The sequence below is a fragment of the Bactrocera neohumeralis genome, chromosome 4 (genome assembly GCF_024586455.1).
Source record: "Bactrocera neohumeralis isolate Rockhampton chromosome 4, APGP_CSIRO_Bneo_wtdbg2-racon-allhic-juicebox.fasta_v2, whole genome shotgun sequence".
NCBI classification, from domain to species: Eukaryota; Metazoa; Arthropoda; class Insecta; order Diptera; family Tephritidae; genus Bactrocera; species Bactrocera neohumeralis.
In genome coordinates this window covers 76,514,855-76,532,814 of record NC_065921.1, presented here as the reverse complement: position 1 = coordinate 76,532,814, position 17,960 = coordinate 76,514,855, and the positions used below count along the sequence as shown (strand labels likewise).

The following is a 17,960-nucleotide window of genomic DNA, read 5'->3' as shown; positions in this document are numbered from 1 at the left end:
TAAAATTTCATTGAAGTGAAAGGAATTAGTATGCCCACAACGAAATTGTGTACATACAAAATGGACAACTGCGTTGTTTTGTGTACATGCCGGCCATTGTGTTGTTGTTGCTTCTCAAAATGTACATGTAGTAAGATGAACAACGACGTTTTCAGTTCACTGTCGTGCTGCTGCAGTCTGTCGCAGTCATTGTGTTCACCACTTGAGATTACCCCATTTATTTACAGTTACTTTTTCAATTCAGATTTGACAATTGTTACAAAAACAAATTGCACTAAACCGCCATTTTGTGAAGTTATTCTTTTGAGCAGAGAAGAAGAAGCATATAAAACCATGCAAAATGTCAACAAAAGGGTAAACGCTTTTGTTAATTCGTAAAATATACCTAATTTATTTATATGTATTTAGTGAAATATATAGAATAATGTTGAGTAAAAATATCTTTTTCAGATAAATACATTTATATATTGACAACAAAATTGTCAATTAAGTGAATGGTCAAAACAAATCATAATTCAATTATTTATTTACTTAAATTTATTTGCACAAAATATATTGATGTAAAAACTGAAGTGTGCAGTGGCACGTTGCAATAACTAATATGCAAATTAACCACTAAAAACTAGTTCTTTTTTTCACTTTTCATTCAAATCGACTTGCTCAATAATAAAATCTGTGACAAAAAAAAATATATTTCCAAATTTGTGGGCGTCTATATATTGTTTTTGTGATTACAATGACATATTATATAATTTTGATTTATTTGATTTATTTAAATAAAATATAAAAAGACAAGAATTTAAACGGCGGCATGACCTTGACGTAACATCTTATTTTAAATAAACGATGCTTAAGCTTTATTATTGTACTCTTCGAGCAATCCTTTCAAAACTGGTTATTACCTGACATAATCCTTTATTTGAGATATGTACATTTATCACGGTTACCTGAAAATATCTCCATGTCGAACTCGAAAAAACTTTTAAGACAACAACAAAAATAATTTACAAATTTCTTTAAATTAAACAATATATATTTAAATTTTTTATATTTTTGAGATATCTTTCTCTTTAGAATTTTAAATATTTATTATATTCAAAAAACCACCCAACTTTATTTGTGCTTTTACAAAGGAGGCAGCACTGCTCGTTAATTACATTGGGTAAATCCCTGCTGATGCCAGTAAACAAGCTATTATTGTGAACTATCATTTATTTAGGTAAAAATTTTTACGTGATTGTATTATATTTGAAAAAAAAGTAAGAAATTGAAAGGTGAGGAAGGATAATTTAGGGGCTGCTGTTGCTGCTGCCATTGCCACTGCCACTGCCGTTAGTATTTAAGGATGTGAATGTTTCGAAATAATTTATTCAACTTTTGCACGTCTATCTGCTAACACTATTAATATAAAATGTCCGTTTTTGATGTTTTAGCATTACGCGAGTACTCGCACGCTTCATTTATGATGTCCGCAGTCTTCACAGCTGAAAATTTTGCGGTCTCAGAAGATGCAGACAATCAAAATTTCTCTATGAAACATAATAAAGCTTATACAGAAGACAATGTGCTGGTTTACAATATATTTGTATACAGCATACCAAAACATGTAAGTTGCAGTAATTAGTGTAGATTTAACTTGCTTTAACTCCTGTTGGAGATAAGTATACGTTGCTGTTGAATTATTTATTAATTAATATTTCATATCTTTAGTTTACAGAAAACGATGTACGCGATTATTTTACAACTTTTGGTAATGTGATTGATGTAAAACTTGTCCCGGACAAAAAGAAATCTCGACGTGCAGCACCCAAAGTAGGGTTTGTGAACTTTTCGGACCCGGAAAATGCCGCCAGGTAAATGAATATAATAATGAAATCTCTCTAAATGTAGCTTTATATTTACTCTTATCTCTTTTTTTAGCGCCCTGGGAAAAAATAGTCATCGTTTGCAAGGCTGGCGTATCGGTGTGAAAGCTGGTGACAGCTGGAATCAGCCCAATGCAGAAAAAGCATGTAGTGTTAAGGTACGCAATAGCTGGTTTCAACCCACTATTACATCAGTACCGACAGATGGCACCAATTTTACTTCGTTGAATGATGATTGTTTAGAAATAATTTTCGGTATGTTGGAGTTGAAAGAACAAGTACGTTTTGCACGTGTATGTCAGCGCTTCCACGACATTTTCCAAATGCATTGCAAACGCGAATTCAAAAACTTCGATCTGAGTAAAATGTTTAATATGACTTTATGGGAAATGCGTGATTTCTTTCGTTTTGCTGGTGAAAATATTGAAAGCATATACGGCAGCGTGCCGTATAAAAATCGCAAGCGAATTGTTGAATTTATCAGAACATTTTGTACAAAGCTAAAAATTATTAAACTGGATGATAGTAAAATGCATGGAGACTGCCTGAAAAAACTATTGCGTCGTTTTCCACATTTGCAAGCCTTGACGCTACGTGATTGTGCTTTAAGTGACGTCTGCATAGAGACCATGACACATTTAAAGCATTTAGAAACTCTCGAACTCCCGGAAAATTATGAATTGACAGGTAATATATACATAACTACAATTAAGTTTTACGTTTGTAAATAATATTTAATATTTTTTAACTAAACGATTTGCAGGTAAATTCATAAGCAAACTGACACAACTGAAGGTACTGAATTTATACGGTTGTTGTAATATACAAACTTCACATTTGGTCGATATTTGCGAATCACTGCCAAACTTAAAATCTCTGGACATACGCCGTTGTGAACGGCTATCGCCCGCACTTTTCGACGTTATGATAGAACATTGCAAAGAATTGGAAATTTTAAAAATGTCTTGCCCCGAGTTTCCATATGAACGTGTCGCATTATTGCCACGACTAAAACAGCTAGAATTGCTTTATTACTCTCTCTACGGTACATCACAGAAGCGTCTCTTGGCTGAACTTGTCGCCCACAAGGCTGATCAATTGGAGGTTTTGAAAATTGTTGCCAAAAATACACTTACTGACGAGCATATTGATCTAATATCGGAGTTGAGACAGTTGAAAGTACTGTTTGTCGCCAACAATCCGGCAGTGAACGATAACGCACTCGACGCATTTTGTAAATTGCAACAACTCGAAGAGTTGACAATCAAAGGCTGTGGTAACATAACAAACCGCGCACTTTTGCGGCTGGTGAAAAGCTGCAAACAACTACGTCAGTTGAACATACAATTTTGCAAAAAAATAACCATGGAGTTTCTGCTAGAAACTATACGCATATTAAAAGCTACAGAACAACGCAAAAAAACATTACAGCTCATAGTCTATGGTACATCTATGGATTACTATGGTGTGGCTGAGGTGAGTATTAATATTTACATCACTTAATTTACATCAGCTGACTCTAATATTTGATTGTTTCTTATAGTGTGAAGAATACAAAGAAGCTGCGGCGCAGTCTTTGGTTAAAGTTATCTTCCACGCTTCAAATAAGGATTTAGGTTTAGAAGAAGGTGTCGACATTTATAATATCTGGGATGGAGAGCATTGGGTTGACGATGATGACGATCTAACCGATGATGATGATTATGATGATGATGACGATGACGATTTACATTTTCCTGATTCGGATATGGACGATGATGACATCAATTTCGTTTACAATGTATTTGGAGTATATCCACCTGGTGAAGGTTAGTACATTTTGGCAACGACACTTTGAATAACAATATTTGAATATGTACTTTTTATGCACTTAACAGATATCAATGATATAATTTGGTGAAAGGACTACACTACAACAAACACTATTATTTATTAATGTTTAATAATGTACAATTTTTATGTTTTTATGTTTATTTGAAATAAAATTGAATTTTTCTAATTATGAAATAAGTAAAAATGTTGAAAATCATTTTGCATAAGTTTTCTATATTATTCTAAATAGTTTAATAGCTGGTGAAGACGCATATATCGTGTTCTCAAGAACTTGCTCGCTAAATTAAAGTTTATTTTAACGTAATTAGCAAGTCAATTATGCACTCAAATATAACTATATATACAAAAATTATAAAAAAAAAATTATTTTGGTTCAATTTCGCATTTATTTTAAATTACTAATAGTAATTTTGTCAAAATCTGACGTTTTCGAAATTTTATCATATATTATAATAGATTAACTAAAGGATTTTTCTAATTCACACCTTGCAAGAATTTCGACAAGAAGTCAGTGGGTTTGGGATCTTGACTTTCCTTCCAGTAACGCATTATGTGCCCCTTTTGCTTCCAAATTTCTACTGTCTCTTTCAGCTCCATTTGACCCTGTAAAAATATAGATTATTTAGTTAAACAATTCATAATTTAGTTAAACCAATTATTTAAATTAGTTTTAATCAAATTAAATAAATTTTTTGTTTAAATAAAAATCAGTAATAAAAAAATGTCAACGCTGCGGACAGGATTCGAACCTGTGCGGGTAGAACCCAATGGATTTCAAGTCCATCTCCTTAACCACTCGGACACCGCAGCTACATGAATACTCGCGGCTAAATAACATTCTCATACTAAGTGAAAAGAGAGCGCGCTCTCAGTAAAAATGGAGAACAACAAAAGCTTTGGTATTGCCAAAGTAGATAAAAGCTTTACTATGTTTAATTGGCGTTGTGCATTAAAAGACAATATGAAAAATTGCCATTGGCTCACTTCAAATTTAAAAAGATGGTTTGTATATGGAGAAACTACTACCTACTACCCAATACAAAGTAACAACGAAGTGGTGGTTTCGAGAAAGGAGCAGTTCCTTGGAGAGAAAATTAGGTATGAAAATTTTCAGAACGAAATTTCTGACTAACGGACACTACTTCTTTACTGGCGTAAAAATCGCTTACACGGTTATAGCCGAAAATCGCAATCCTTAGTTCGTTGGACATGGTCGTCTCTCATCCAAGGCTGTTTGTATTTTTTCATTGGGGAAGTTGTCTACCTAGCGGGCCCCAGGTCCAGCGCACAACCCTGTGGAGGGTATTTTTCACCCTCTCACTTCTCGCCTTTAAACGGATGTTCTTAGGCTACCCAGAGAATACTTGGTCAAAGACCGGAAGTCGTGAGCTGCTTGAGCCATATGTAAAAGGATCGTTTCTGGCCACTCTCAAGTAATGGCGATCAGCGTGAACTTCTACAGATGACTCCATCCTCCCTGACGGACACTAACAATTGGTATTTTACCTATCGCTAACACAAAACAACAAAATATTTAGATGTTTTGAATCAATTCGATTTGACAAAACAAAAGCTTGGGTAGTAATGAATTTCCATTTTGTACCAACTACAGTCTCCTTATGTGTAGCACTGCACAATCGTTTACTACTTTAAAGCTACATACCTTTATGACCAGCATATCAACGACGCGCACATCGGTCACATTACGATGCCTTTCGAATTCTTCACGCAGTTTAGTGCGGCACTCTTCCACCGATTTGGGGATGTCATAGTCCATGACTGTCATATGAAAAAAAAAATATTTATTTGTATTTTTTTCTTGTAATGCTTAAATTGTAGCACATAATTCTTCAAATGCTTGTTGATGTTTGTGACCATAAGCGTACGCCATCAGAACGCTTGGAGCAGCCGATGACATAACAAACATTTTGACAACTTTCACGCTCTTACCAATATAAGGAATTTGCCGATACCAGGCTTTGTAGAGATTGAGTGCACGTTTGCGCGCCTCCTCACGATCCACCGACAAGATGGGACGCACTTGTTGCACAGCTTTTCTTACAGCTTCACGTCCGGCCATCTCTCTCGATTTTGGTAAATTTCAACAAAACACAAGAAAAAATTCGTTCAATTTAAAGCAAGAAGAGACAAATAGCAGGTTGAAATTGACAGCAGAATTTGACAAACAGCTGGGTGCAAAAGGAGTAATAGATCATGCGGTCGTTGCCAGCTGCTGGTAAATATATTCAATGATTAATGCTTTTGAAATTTATTTTGAGAGCAGTAAAATTATTAAGGGTATATTTTTTATGTTTATAACATAATTAAGTGTGTTTAAAAAGTAGCAATAAATAAAAAATATAGAAAGCTTTAAGTTAAATAAAGTTAACGTAAGCTTTTATCGTAACAACGCATTGATATCGCACGCATGTTATCGATTTGTTAAACACATATTGGCATCACTAAGGAAGTTGAATGTTTTGTTTTGAATTTGTATAAGAAAATTGTTTGAATTTGTGGAAAATTCGGTAAAAAAATTTACGTGTTTGAAATCAGCAACTATAAAAAGAAATAGTGAATAAATGAAATAGAAAATGTGAATTATGGTTAAAACGCACGGTACGGAATTTTGATAAAAAATAAGAAAAAAATGCTAGAAAAAATTAAAAACCCTTTAACACAGGAGAATTTCCTTCAAGTATTAAACACAAAGTAAAAGCTCATATATAACACAAGCGCTGCTTATACGCTTTCTTTCCCAACTTGTTTTTTCTGTCAATTGCTCGTCTTTCGCAAACTTAACATATTTTGTGGGTGCTTTATGCATTGTGCCGGCTCGTGTTTGTATGTTTGCGCGTTCGCCCAGTGGGACAAGCTTGTTGTGCTGTTGGTTGCTTGCCGTGCATGCGGGCTTTTTGCGTACCCTGACCGGCTTGACTGACTAGTTGGCTTTGGCGCGTGTACACCGGGCTGGAGTTCAATTTGTAACGTTGAAGTGATCGGTTTAAACGGAACGGACGCGGCTGCGCAAACGCTAATTACGCTAAAAGTTAAACGCATGTAAAGTATTACACACATACGTTTATGTATGTATGTAACGAGCCACAACTCAAAGAAAGCAGGTAGTTTTGCTTGCGCGATTATTATAGTAATTGTTAAGCTTATTTTCTTTTCATACTGCTTTTTGTTTGGTATAGCGCGTGTGAAGTGCAACAAATCGAAATAAATAAACAAATACGGTTCGGTATAAATAGAAGAAAGCTTTGGCGAGGCAAAAATAAAATAAATATAGAAACATATATGTATATATGTACATGTAAATATGTATATAACAGTTTCTAGTTGCTAAATAATTTAAAATATGTATGTATGTGCTTTAAGTTAATCGTGTATTCCAGCGCTAGTAACGCCAACGCTAGCGCCAAGTCACTGCTCATATGTGTTTATATGTATGATATATTGTAAGCATGCAACATCTCCGCCGCATTTTTCTAAGCGCCAAGCAAAGCTTGTATGCAAACACACACATAACAGCAGACCAGCTAACGCTTTGAATCGTTATAAGAATTGAAAAAAATTGAATTTATTATGCAAATTAAGTAGAGAGCATCGGAAAGTCAGTATCGGAATGTCAAATGGGAAATTTATTTTACAATATTGTTTTATTTAATTGAAATACAAAAGAAAAAGCACGTTACAACAACAAATATAATATGTTACGCTGAAATAAAAATACATGCATATGTACATACGCACATGCATAGATACCAAAGCGAGACAGTCCAAAAGGAAGGGAAAAGCGCATTCACATTTCTTTTATAATTTTTTACGAAGAAAGTTTGTTATGGTGTCTTTGATGTACCGGATGACCGGAGGTGCGGAAGGCATACATACATTTAGACATATTTACATGTGTATGGGTGCATATTACATACTTATAAATATACTTAAGCTCGTAAACAGGTAGACGTAAGTTCCAATGACGATGTGACTAACTTGGCGTTGAACAGACGCTCAGCTTGTTATGCTTTTAGCAATCAAACACACTGTACCTACATACATATGTACATGTACCTGTTTGTAATATTAAGTAGTGAAAGAATTTCGCTTTCATTGGCTGGAATATACGTACATACATAAGCATGCATTTGTATGAGACCGCTCACGTTGAAGAGAACAACGGTAAATGGCTAAAGTGTTTTTGTTGACACTTCAGATAGTAAATTATGTAATTTTATATATTTACTTTGTTGTAGATTGTTTATAAGCATAACAAGAAAAAACGTTAACTTCGGTTGCAACAATGCCATAATCCCCTTCACAAATGAAAATGTTTCCATATAAGAACTTGAGGTTGATCGTTCAGTTTGTATGGCTGCTTTATACTATACAAGTATATCTAGAGCAAAGCGCCAAGGAAACTACTTGTATAGGATATTTCTTGTGCACTAGTCCCGCATTGGTAAGACTACACTGTAAATATCTGTGGTCCCACGGTATAATATACTGGAGGAGGAACTTTGGAGTGGAAATTTGCTTCAAGCACAGGCATCATAAAGAATGACAACTCCTCATGGACCTAATAACTCAACTCCAACTGATATTGCAAAGAACCAAAACTGGTCTATGCGTGGCTCATTGGCCTACCAGATTAACCTAACCTATACTATAATACTCCAATATCGATGATTTTAACAAATGAGCAGCTTCGTTATGTCTGTGGGTCTTGTACACCTTTCTGCTTTTATCCAGTTTCGGTGCGGGCAAACGATAATGTCGAAGAGCTCGTATCGTTCCCCCGACAGTTGGGTCTAAGTAATCGGAATTGACCCGGATTTTTAGGCGGCCAAGTACTGTCAACTGGCATCATTTCTCGTAATTACTTCAGGAATGTTTTCTGCCTTACTTAGATATTTGATTTTTATCTCGGTACTTATATTTTTCTATTAAAAATTTCGAAATTCATCTTTTTGAATGTAGCGCGGCGTTTTAAGAGCGCCTTATCCTCTTCTACTTTCATCTTCAGAATGAACTCCTGCCCTGGCGAGTTGTGTCCATTTCGTGCGCTCCGGTCGGTGGACGGGATCCTATTGTCTGTTTACATGCTTACATCTACTGATTCAGCCATAGAGGTTTCTACTGATTCAGGCAGAAGTGTTTCTTCAGTTTGTATTGCTCTCTCGCAAAATCCTTTGCCTTTTGAATACTTTCAATTCGTCGGCAGTTTGTACTTCTTGGTTTTGCACTAGTCTGTTACTTTCATTATTCGCGTGTAATGATTTCTGCTTCAAGCCGCTATATTCGTTCGATAGCAAAGTTGTATCTATGTATTGCTGGGAGTGTTGACACGAAACTTTATGGGCAATTGTGTTCAGAGCCTGGCCATAGAATTAGTCAGGTTTTATATTCACTGAGCCTGTACCGCCAATCTAATGGCGACGAAGCGTCGAACATACTCGAAGACTTGCCATAGTTTTAAAGGGACGGAGGCGCTTGTGACATTACCCTGAAAGCCATTTCTGCAAGATATTACCTCGAATGAGCTTAGAAACCGGGTACTTTTTCTTCTGCTTCCACGGATACTACCAAAAGGGTGTTTAACGATTTACAAGGCGGATGTACGTCGGTTTTCGATGAGCTGCTGACAAGTGCTCTAAAAACGGTTGCCAGTAGGTTAATGGAACAGAAGTCTACTATCTCGTATTAACCGATTATCAGTAGATATCTCAAAAAACTGCAAAGCTGTGAAGATTACACAAGTATAATGTATGTATTAAACGATGGGCGTGAGGAAGTTGTGTAGCGTTTTCTTGTTCCGAAAACCAAGCGCAACAGTGAGACCACTTCACAGTTAGTGTGGGACGCCGTGTAAGTGCGAACCTAAGGAGCTTTTTCGTTGTCCAAGAATCCACTAGTAAATACCGAAAAACAAGGAACTGTTGAAGCAATGGACTTCGGCGGCCAATCTGCTCCGAAGTAGACGAGGTTTGTTCTAATGGCTGGAAATGGGAATGACCGCTGTTTTTTTTTTGGGTTTTAGAAGATGTGATGTGCATCAACTAAGAGGATAAATGTATGGCAAGGCCAGTTCGACGCCGAATCACAGAAAACATTGTTTCATTGGGCGACGAAAAAGTCTGCTTCCACTATGGCAGTGCATCGGCTCACATGTTCGACTTCGTCTTGAGCAAGTAGGTCGAGCTAAGCTACGAACTACTGTGCCATTCACGGTATTCTGCAGACTTGGTTCTATACGACTTCTTTTTGAAAGACAACTTCTTTGAAAATGTCACTTATTGTGCAGAAATTTTGAGGGAAGAAGCGAACGCCGCCACGGAAGTCTACCTTAAAGGTTTCCAGAAAACTTTTTTTCGGGTTAAAGAAGTTGGAGAGCTGCTGGCTCAAGTGCATCGTTTTTCTTTGCAAGACTAAATAATTATTCAACCACCCTCGTAATTACTATTTTTATACTCTCGCAACAATGTTTTTAAGGAGAGTATTATAGTTTTGTTCGCATATCGGTTGTTTGTAAGTCCTAAAACTAAAAGAGTCAGATATAGGGTTATGTATACCAAAGTGATCAGGGTGACGAGTAGAGTCGCAATCCGGATGTCTGTCTGTCCGTCCGTGCAAGCTGTAACTTGAGTAAAAATTGAGATATCATGATGAAACTTGGTACACGTATTCCTTGGCTCCATAAGAAGGTTAAGTTCGAAGATGGGCAAAATCGGCCCACTGCCACGCCCACAAAATGGCGGAAACCGAAAACCTATAAAGTGTCATAACTAAGCCATAAATAAATATATTAAAGTGAAATTTGGCACAAAGGATCGCATTAGGGAGGGGCATATTTGGACGCAGTTTTTTTGGAAAAGTGGGCGTGGCCCCGCCCTCTACTAAGTTTTTTGTACATATCTCGGAAACTACTATAGCTATGTCAACCAAACTCTACAGAGTCGTTTTCTTCAGACATTTCCATATACAGTTCAAAAAGGGAAGAAATCGGATAATAACCACACCCACCTCCCATACAAAGGTTATGTTGAAAATCACTAAAAGTGCGTTAACCGACTAACAAAAAACGTCAGAAACACTAAATTTTACGGAAGAAATTGCAGAAGGAAGCTGCACCCAGGCTTTTTTTAAAAATTGAAAATGGGCGTGGCCTCGCCCACTTATGGACCAAAAACCATATCTCAGGAACTACTAGACCGATTTCAATGAAATTCGGTATATAATATTTTCTTAACACCCTGATGACATGTATGAAATATAGGTGAAATCGGTTCACAATCGGTTCATCTGATGCCTTTTCTGTATAATACGAGTATATACATTAGGAACCAATGATGATAGCGGAATAAAACTTTGCACAAATATGGTATTCGAAAAATATGTAAATGACGGATAATGAAATCTCGATTATCACTTTATCATGCGAGAGTATAAAATGTTCGGTGACACCCAAACTTAGCCCTTCCTTACTTGTTTTAACTTATCTTTAGTTCCGAGTTATTTATCATTATATTAGGCACATTGTTGTTTGTACACATTGACCTGAGCAATTACTGGAAAAATCGTCAGTATGGATCCAAAGCCAATTGGCATTCAAATCAAATTAGTTCCAATCAAATTAGTGTGTGCTAAGTTGTGTTTAGATGCACATATACATATGTATGTGTGTGTATATACACGTCTATTTGATAGGCCTATATTGGTACACATGTATATTTTGTATATGAGTAATTTGAAAGGAAATAAACTGACCTTTCTTCATGAACCTTCGCGCAAATTTTTGTCTAATTTAAAGGCGCTGAAAAATATGACAAGACATATGTATACATATATACTTTTAGCAGAGCTCTGCATGACATATTGGTACGTAATCACACACATGGTGTTATGTGAGTGCCTCCTATGGTGAATAATACCATTATTTTGAGTGGAAAGAATAAACTCGGTTCGTATTATGCAAGACTACAAAAAATGCGGAATCTCTGTAAAAAGTTTCGCTTAAAACTTCAAATTTGGGTAAAAGTGTCCTCCTTTGCAAACTCATCGCCTTTGGAGTTTTCGGTGATTTCGCTGTGACCGGGCACCCATAGAAGTCTCCTATGGAAAAAGCTTGAAGCTATTGCTAATGAGATCATTTACTCCTGACTAGTTTTGAGCGCAAAGTCAGCCAGCTCAAAGCTGCTTGGCTATCAGATCAAGGCACACCTTTCTGAAGGAAGCTGTATTTCGAAGCAGTACATTCAATGCTACTGTGGTCTGGTAACCTGAGTTTTAGAGAACTTCCCAAAGAAGTCTCCCCTTCCTCTGATAGCCTCAAACTAGAGTTGACAGAAGACTTTCCTTCCCACCCTCTCTCTGAACTTCGATCCATTCTTCAACGGCTTCGACACTCGCACAAACCCATCGCACATCAGCGAGCAGAGCAGGTGCCACCAGTAGAAGATTCCCCAATGCAGTGATCTAGATTGCAAGGAGTGCCATGAAAGTAGTGGAGAATTTCAGTGCGTCTCGCGGCCTCGCATATACCCAGTTTACGAAATTCTGTTTGGTTTTAGCTCTGTGTGCTGCAGCACGTTCTTGCTGGAAGATGCAATGCTCTTCTTTGAAAAGAACATTCTTTAACTGCTTTGCCACGACTTCCAAACCATCTTTTTGGTAGACTTTTCGAAGTTTTAACTCCTTTTATAAAGAACCGAAAAGCAGGAAGGCCTTCTCACCAATCCATTACAGCAGCTGTCAGTTGACCGTCGGCATTGATTTTTCCGCCTGTGTTCGTGAACAGTTTTTATGGTAGAATTGGCTCGAACTACGCCAGAACGACCACTCTGTCATGGAGTATCAATGAAATTGTTTACTCCTGTAAAAATACATTCGATGCCATTGTGTATGGAACTCGATTTCTTTTGCATGTCCACCATAGGCACGCTTGCAGAAGTCCAGACGCTGAACCCAATTTTCAACGGTTTTCAAGCATAATTCGGCCGATACAGCTGCAATTTCACGTTCGACATTCGTAAGAAATTCATCAAGAAGAAATAGTCTAACGGCGTCAATTCGCACGACCGAGGGGCCATTTCGTGAGATAACACGTTCACCAAACTTGATTTTCAATAAATCGATTGCGGCATTCGCTGTGTGGCTTGTAGCACCGTCCTGTTGGAAGCACATATTGTCCAAGTTCATATCATCCAATTCGAGCCAAAAGTTTACGGTTATCATTGAGCGGTAGCGATTCCATTCACAGTAACGTGCCGGTGTTGATCATCACGGAAGAAGTACGGCCAATGACGCCGTCGGGCCATAAACCGCATCAAACCGTAATTTTTTAGGGATGCAATTGTGACTCATGGAGTATATGTGGATTGCTGCCTGACCAATAGCGCATATTTTGCGTATTGACTGAAGATGATTTTTCGATGAAAATCCGGATCATTTTCAAGTTGCTGCTCAGCCCAATTCACGAACATACGACGATTCTGGTGGTCAAGCGGCTTCAGTTTTTGCGTCAATTTGATCTTGTGAGGATGTAGGCCAAGATCTTTTCGCAAAATTCTCCACAATGTCGTTAGAGAAATGCCCAGCGCTTGAGAACGACGTGTGATAGGTCTTGCTCAATTGATTTGGGTCTTCCTCAATTGAAGCGCTTGCGGCAGCAATATTCTCGACTTTACGGGTACTTTTTTATCTCACTGGCACGGTAACATTTTGTACTGTGCCTGTGGATTCAAATTTTTCCACAAGATGCTCAATTGTTATCTGACAGGACGATTATGACGACCATAAATTGTACGTAGCGCTCGTAAAGTTGAGGTCACTGACGCTGTATTTCGGTAGTAAATTTTAATAGTTTCGACTCGTTGTTGGATCGTATATCTTTCCATGATGAAATGGCAAACATTTTTGAAGAGAAATGTCAAAGCGGAAAAAAATATGGCGTCGTTTGTCCCTGTCCCTATCGGTCTACTTTTGTAGCGCCCCTATTAAAAAACCGGTTACAATTTTCGAACTTCCAAATTTAAAAACTTAAAGCTCTGCGAAAGCATTTAATATTCAGTTACACTCGAACTTTGCCTTTCCTTACATGCTTATTTATTGTGTTATTGTTTGTGTTGTGACGTATTGCACTTGACTTGTTTCGTGTAGTTCAAGTGCAACTCGGTTCACATTTTGTCCCATATACATACAATATGTACATATGTATTTTATCTGCATTTGAAGTTCAAGTACACGCTTATTTTTTAATGGCTTCATTTATTTTTTGTGTACAATAATTTTAAGCTCATATCTTGTTGTTGTGTTTTGTTTTTGTTATCTCGTTCTCGTACGTATTTTTAACTTTATTAGCATTCAAAAGCCGTGCTGTGGATAGCGATAAAAGCGACAATATTCTCACTTACATATTCATATAGGTATATATTTCCAGACATTCTTTATATATATATATATATATGTATATATGTATATTGTATATTTATTTTCGTAACTGTTTTCGAATATTGTTTATTCGTATTTTAGTTCAACTTATACTATTTTTCATATTTTTTTTGCTTATGAAGAAACTATATTTTATGAGTTCATATATGTGGGCAAAATATGGTAAGACTTGAAAACCCATTCGTCGAAATATTTTGTTTCTAGGTTAGTATGATTGTCAGTGACATCTATGCCAAATGTCACATCAAACGATTCATTAGTCTCTAGACAAGTAGACAAGCGTATTGTCTTTCTGAAGTAGATTTTGAAAAATAAATTAAGAATTTTAAAATGCTGAGCAAAGTCTTACTATTTTTTGCTATTTTTAATATTTCCGTTAAATTCATTAGAATTTCTTCATTAGACTAACAATCTTACAAATTCTCTGCATGTTCACTGATCAAGCAGGAAATTAATAGGAGGACCAGAAAGAGCTATCACTTCGTTGCTAAGGACTTCAGGTCCATTAGCCTATACTAGTTTCTGTTGAAAGCGTTGGAGAGGGTCAAGAACTTGTACGTTAGGGTCCAGCATACCTACGACAAAGGCAGATTGAACAACACTGCTCTGTACGCTGCCGAGTCTTTATCCACAAAGAGTTTGTGATAGACACCTTTCTCCAAATCGAGTGGGCCTTCAACAAAGGTTAAGGCATTCGTTACGTTTGAGGTGGAATCGAACCTCAATCGTCTCAAATATATAGTCTTCTTTGCGACCGAATGATCTTAACGGAGTGGGGCAGTGCAAAGTTATTTTGAAGGGTTAAAAGCGGTGTTTCCCCACTACTTTGGATGCTGGTGGTAAATACTCTACTAAAGGAGCTCGAAGAACGGGGCTGCTGCGATGCAGTGGTTTAATTTATCAGGAGATATAGAATCCTAAACGTGCCTCAGCCCTCATTCGGAGGCGCACGCCATTAACCTGTTGAAAAGGTGAAATACCTTAGGCTTATCCTTGATAGAATGAATTCGTGGAGGTCAAATGTTGAGGAGACAGTAAGGAAAGTACAACTTGCTTTATATTGCTGTAGAGGTGGGGACTCTTACCTCTTCTTCTTCTTTACTGTCGTAGACACCGCTTACGCGGTTATAGTCGAGTTAACAACAGCGCGCCAGTCGTTGCTTCTTTTCGCTACGTGGCAAAAATTGGAGATTCCAAGCGAAGCCAGGTTCTTCTCCACCTGGTATTTCCAACGGAGTAGAGGTCTTCCAATTCCTCTGCTTCTCCCGGCGATTGAGAGGGTGGCGGATGGAGTAATATGTAGATGTTCACGCAAGTAAGGAAAATTCTCTGATTGCTATTCACTTGGGAGTGGCCAGAAACGATTATTTCACATATGACTCAAGCAGCTCACGACTTCCGGTCCTAGACCAAGTATCCTCTGGGTAGCCAAAGAATATCCGTTTGAAGGCGAGCTAAAGTGAGAAGGCGAAACATCTCCTCCGCAGGGTTGTGCGTTATGTTTGGAATCCGCCACTTAAAAAAACGCACTCAATGAAAATAACAACCAGTCTCGGGGACTCTTACCACAGTTTGTCTTTTGGCTCTACGTATTCAAGTCAATAATGTTCTGTATTCGTCTGGGAGAGGGCGCTCGAAACCACCGTGTACATAATCGACAGGGGCACCGCTGTGAAGTGAGAACAAAGACTCAGGAAACTGGATATGCTTGAATTCTCTTCTTCTTTAACTTCGTTCCTGAAAGCATGAATCACTACCTCCCAAAGGTTACTCGTGGTGGCCTTTTCCCTGCTATCAAACCGACGAAGGAACTGTGGAAAAGAGGCGCAGTATGCTTTTTCATGGTTGCGTCGACGCTAAGAGAGAAGGTTGGAAGTGCAGTTTTTTGTAAGGAGTCCTCCGTCGATCTTAGCTTTAGGCTACCGGACCTCTGTGATGTTTTTGGGATACAGATGTGGCTGCTGTTAAGGTTGAGCTCTTCATTGCCATGGCAGTTGGGTTTAAGAAAGCGGATCGAAGCCGTATTTATATCCGCCAAAGCACTGTCAGCTCAGCAGCATTTCTCAATTATTGGAGAAATGTTTTTGTCGCTACAATAACAATAAGAGAGGTAATCTCATCAATCAGAACCCGTTCTTAACTGGTGCTATGTGCTATGCCAAATTTTATACAAAGTTGCCGTTGACGAAAATGTGTGTGTCAACTGATTTATTTTGTAACCGTTTTGCACTAGTTCCAATGCTTTGCCGGAATTTCGCTTTTTTACTACAGGGCGGCTTTACAAGCTTTACAGAAGACAATTTTAGCAATAATTCTTGGAAAAATATTGAGGTGATAAATGTCTGCCATCATAACTTCGATTAACTGTCTACATTTTCATTCTTCCGCGCGGTGGTTGACATTCCTCACAATTTATATTTTTATGTATTTAGCAATACTCTAGCGAGCAAGTGCCAGCCAAAATACATACAGATATACACAGAAATAGATATACTATATACTTGCAAGCATGTGAATTTTAAAAGAATTTGTCACATCATTCCCGCCGCCAATGCTTACTGTCATTGCTAAAGCCAAAATGACAGTTAGAACATAAGTATGACAGTTGGCAGCGAGAGCAGCCTGCGGGTCTATGAGGGGTAGCTGTTTTCTACAAATTCTCAGTAACTGTTTTGCTTTGCTCCAATAAAAAAATAATACAACAACGAAATATAAAATATTAGTCTCCAAACACGTATGTTATATTGTCATAAAAACAACAACAGCGAAATTTTAAGAAACATATTGCGATAAAGATATTAGCACCAATGTGCAAATTGTCGAATGAAGAATTCGAAATAAAATGTAAAAAATATATATGGAATTTTTATAAAGAAATATGATGAGAATGCTACATCAATAAATTCGCAGAAGGTGATAGAGTAGGGTATGTATACTCGATTTATTACGACTATCGACATCCTGAAAGATAATTCGGCCATAAATCGATAATACTTATGAGTTTGGCGTCGATGGAAATTTAAGAACTAATCGGACGATCTTATAGTCTATATAGATAGTGTTGAATTTTAAGATATATTGGTTCTCGTAATATGTTCGGTACTGTCACTTGATAAACAATGTCAAATCTCTAAAAAGAAAAACGCATAATGCGATTTAAGTAGTTAAACGGAGGAGCTCTAGTGAGACTCACGTCCTCTGTTCTCCTATAGCAAAGTTAGCTCACCGTTCAAACACTAGAGATAAGTTAAGGAGTACCTAGTACCCAGAAGTAGTATGGGTACCATGAGAGGATTGACAGGCAACTACAAAGCAAAAGGTTTGAAAAGAAAAGTCACGTTGTTCTTGAATCTTTGATTGAAAGAGCCGGGATCTCATGCCCTTTGCCAAACAGGTAGGTTAGGTAAGCTGATTTTTGGTGTGGCCACGAATAATTCGACTTGGGCAGTTAAAGACACCTGTCCGTTATAATGCCCATAACTCCTTAGCTTGCAAAAGTGCGTCGCATATCAAAAGAATGCCTATAGCCTGATACAAATTTATTGAGGCGGCTAATATCATCTCCGTGAAAAGTATGGCAACCGAGATGTTTTAATTTTAGTGTGGAGAAAGCTGGACAAAGGCAGAGAAAGTGTTTCGATGTTTCCACCTTCTGCTTGCTTCTCAACGCCTGTGACAATGTCCAGTTAGGACACCAATCATTTTAAACCTTGCTAAGAGCTAGCGGTTTGTTGGACTTTTTACGATGTATTCTAGGCCAAAAAGCTTTCGGAACTCCACAAGTGCTGGTAACTGTCCAACGTTTGCTGAGAT

The 17,960-nt window shown here is 37.4% G+C and overlaps 3 protein-coding genes and 1 non-coding gene across 6 annotated transcripts in view; 2 read left to right on the top strand and 2 right to left on the bottom strand.

Annotated features, from left to right (window-relative positions):
- Positions 1 to 1,197: 1,197 nt before the first annotated feature.
- Positions 1,198 to 3,882, top strand: LOC126755979 (F-box/LRR-repeat protein 7). 3 transcript variants are annotated; one of them, XM_050468727.1, is made up of 7 exons: positions 1,198 to 1,274; positions 1,434 to 1,606; positions 1,711 to 1,853; positions 1,921 to 2,552; positions 2,629 to 3,341; positions 3,409 to 3,673; positions 3,743 to 3,882. In XM_050468727.1, exons 2-7 carry the CDS (start codon positions 1,463 to 1,465, stop codon positions 3,763 to 3,765), a joined length of 1,920 nt encoding a protein of 639 aa, XP_050324684.1. In that variant the 5' UTR covers positions 1,198 to 1,274; positions 1,434 to 1,462; the 3' UTR covers positions 3,766 to 3,882. The 3 variants fall into 3 exon arrangements, with proteins under 3 accessions (XP_050324684.1, XP_050324683.1, XP_050324682.1); XM_050468726.1 differs by having other exon boundaries at positions 1,211 to 1,331; XM_050468725.1 differs by lacking the exon at positions 1,198 to 1,274 and having other exon boundaries at positions 1,366 to 1,606.
- Positions 3,883 to 4,061: 179 nt separating this feature from the next.
- Positions 4,062 to 5,869, bottom strand: LOC126755991 (NADH dehydrogenase [ubiquinone] 1 alpha subcomplex subunit 6). Its single transcript, XM_050468759.1, has 3 exons — positions 5,649 to 5,869; positions 5,362 to 5,477; positions 4,062 to 4,301 (listed from the first exon to the last, which is right to left on the bottom strand). Exons 1-3 carry the CDS (start codon positions 5,776 to 5,778, stop codon positions 4,173 to 4,175), a joined length of 375 nt encoding a protein of 124 aa, XP_050324716.1. The 5' UTR covers positions 5,779 to 5,869; the 3' UTR covers positions 4,062 to 4,172.
- On the bottom strand, positions 4,427 to 4,508 carry Trnas-uga (transfer RNA serine (anticodon UGA)). The gene has a single exon. It is a non-coding gene; the product is annotated as a tRNA-Ser (tRNA).
- An 809-nt stretch (positions 5,870 to 6,678) lies between the features above and the next one.
- LOC126755980 (general transcriptional corepressor trfA) overlaps positions 6,679 to 17,960 on the top strand; it is a 59,198-nt gene continuing 47,916 nt past the window's right edge. The window contains exon 1 of the mRNA XM_050468729.1: positions 6,679 to 6,820. The gene's annotated coding sequence lies outside the window, so the exon portion shown is untranslated. The remainder of the gene's footprint in view (positions 6,821 to 17,960) is intronic.

What these genes read in the sequence shown, in the direction of transcription:
- LOC126755979 (XM_050468725.1), top strand. Translation starts at nt 1,412, where the DNA reads ATGTCCGTTTTTGATGTTTTAGCATTACGCGAGTACTCGCACGCTTCA. An exon ending in GACCCGGAAAATGCCGCCAG is followed by an intron (nt 1,854 to 1,920) that starts GTAAATGAATAT and finishes CTCTTTTTTTAG; the next exon opens with CGCCCTGGGAAAAAATAGTC. An exon ending in AGTATATCCACCTGGTGAAG is followed by an intron (nt 3,674 to 3,742) that starts GTTAGTACATTT and finishes TGCACTTAACAG; the next exon opens with ATATCAATGATATAATTTGG.
- LOC126755991 (XM_050468759.1), bottom strand. Translation starts at nt 5,778, where the DNA reads ATGGCCGGACGTGAAGCTGTAAGAAAAGCTGTGCAACAAGTGCGTCCC. An exon ending in TCGGCAAATTCCTTATATTG is followed by an intron (nt 5,478 to 5,648) that starts GTAAGAGCGTGA and finishes TTCATATGACAG; the next exon opens with TCATGGACTATGACATCCCC. An exon ending in TTGATATGCTGGTCATAAAG is followed by an intron (nt 4,302 to 5,361) that starts GTATGTAGCTTT and finishes ATATTTTTACAG; the next exon opens with GGTCAAATGGAGCTGAAAGA.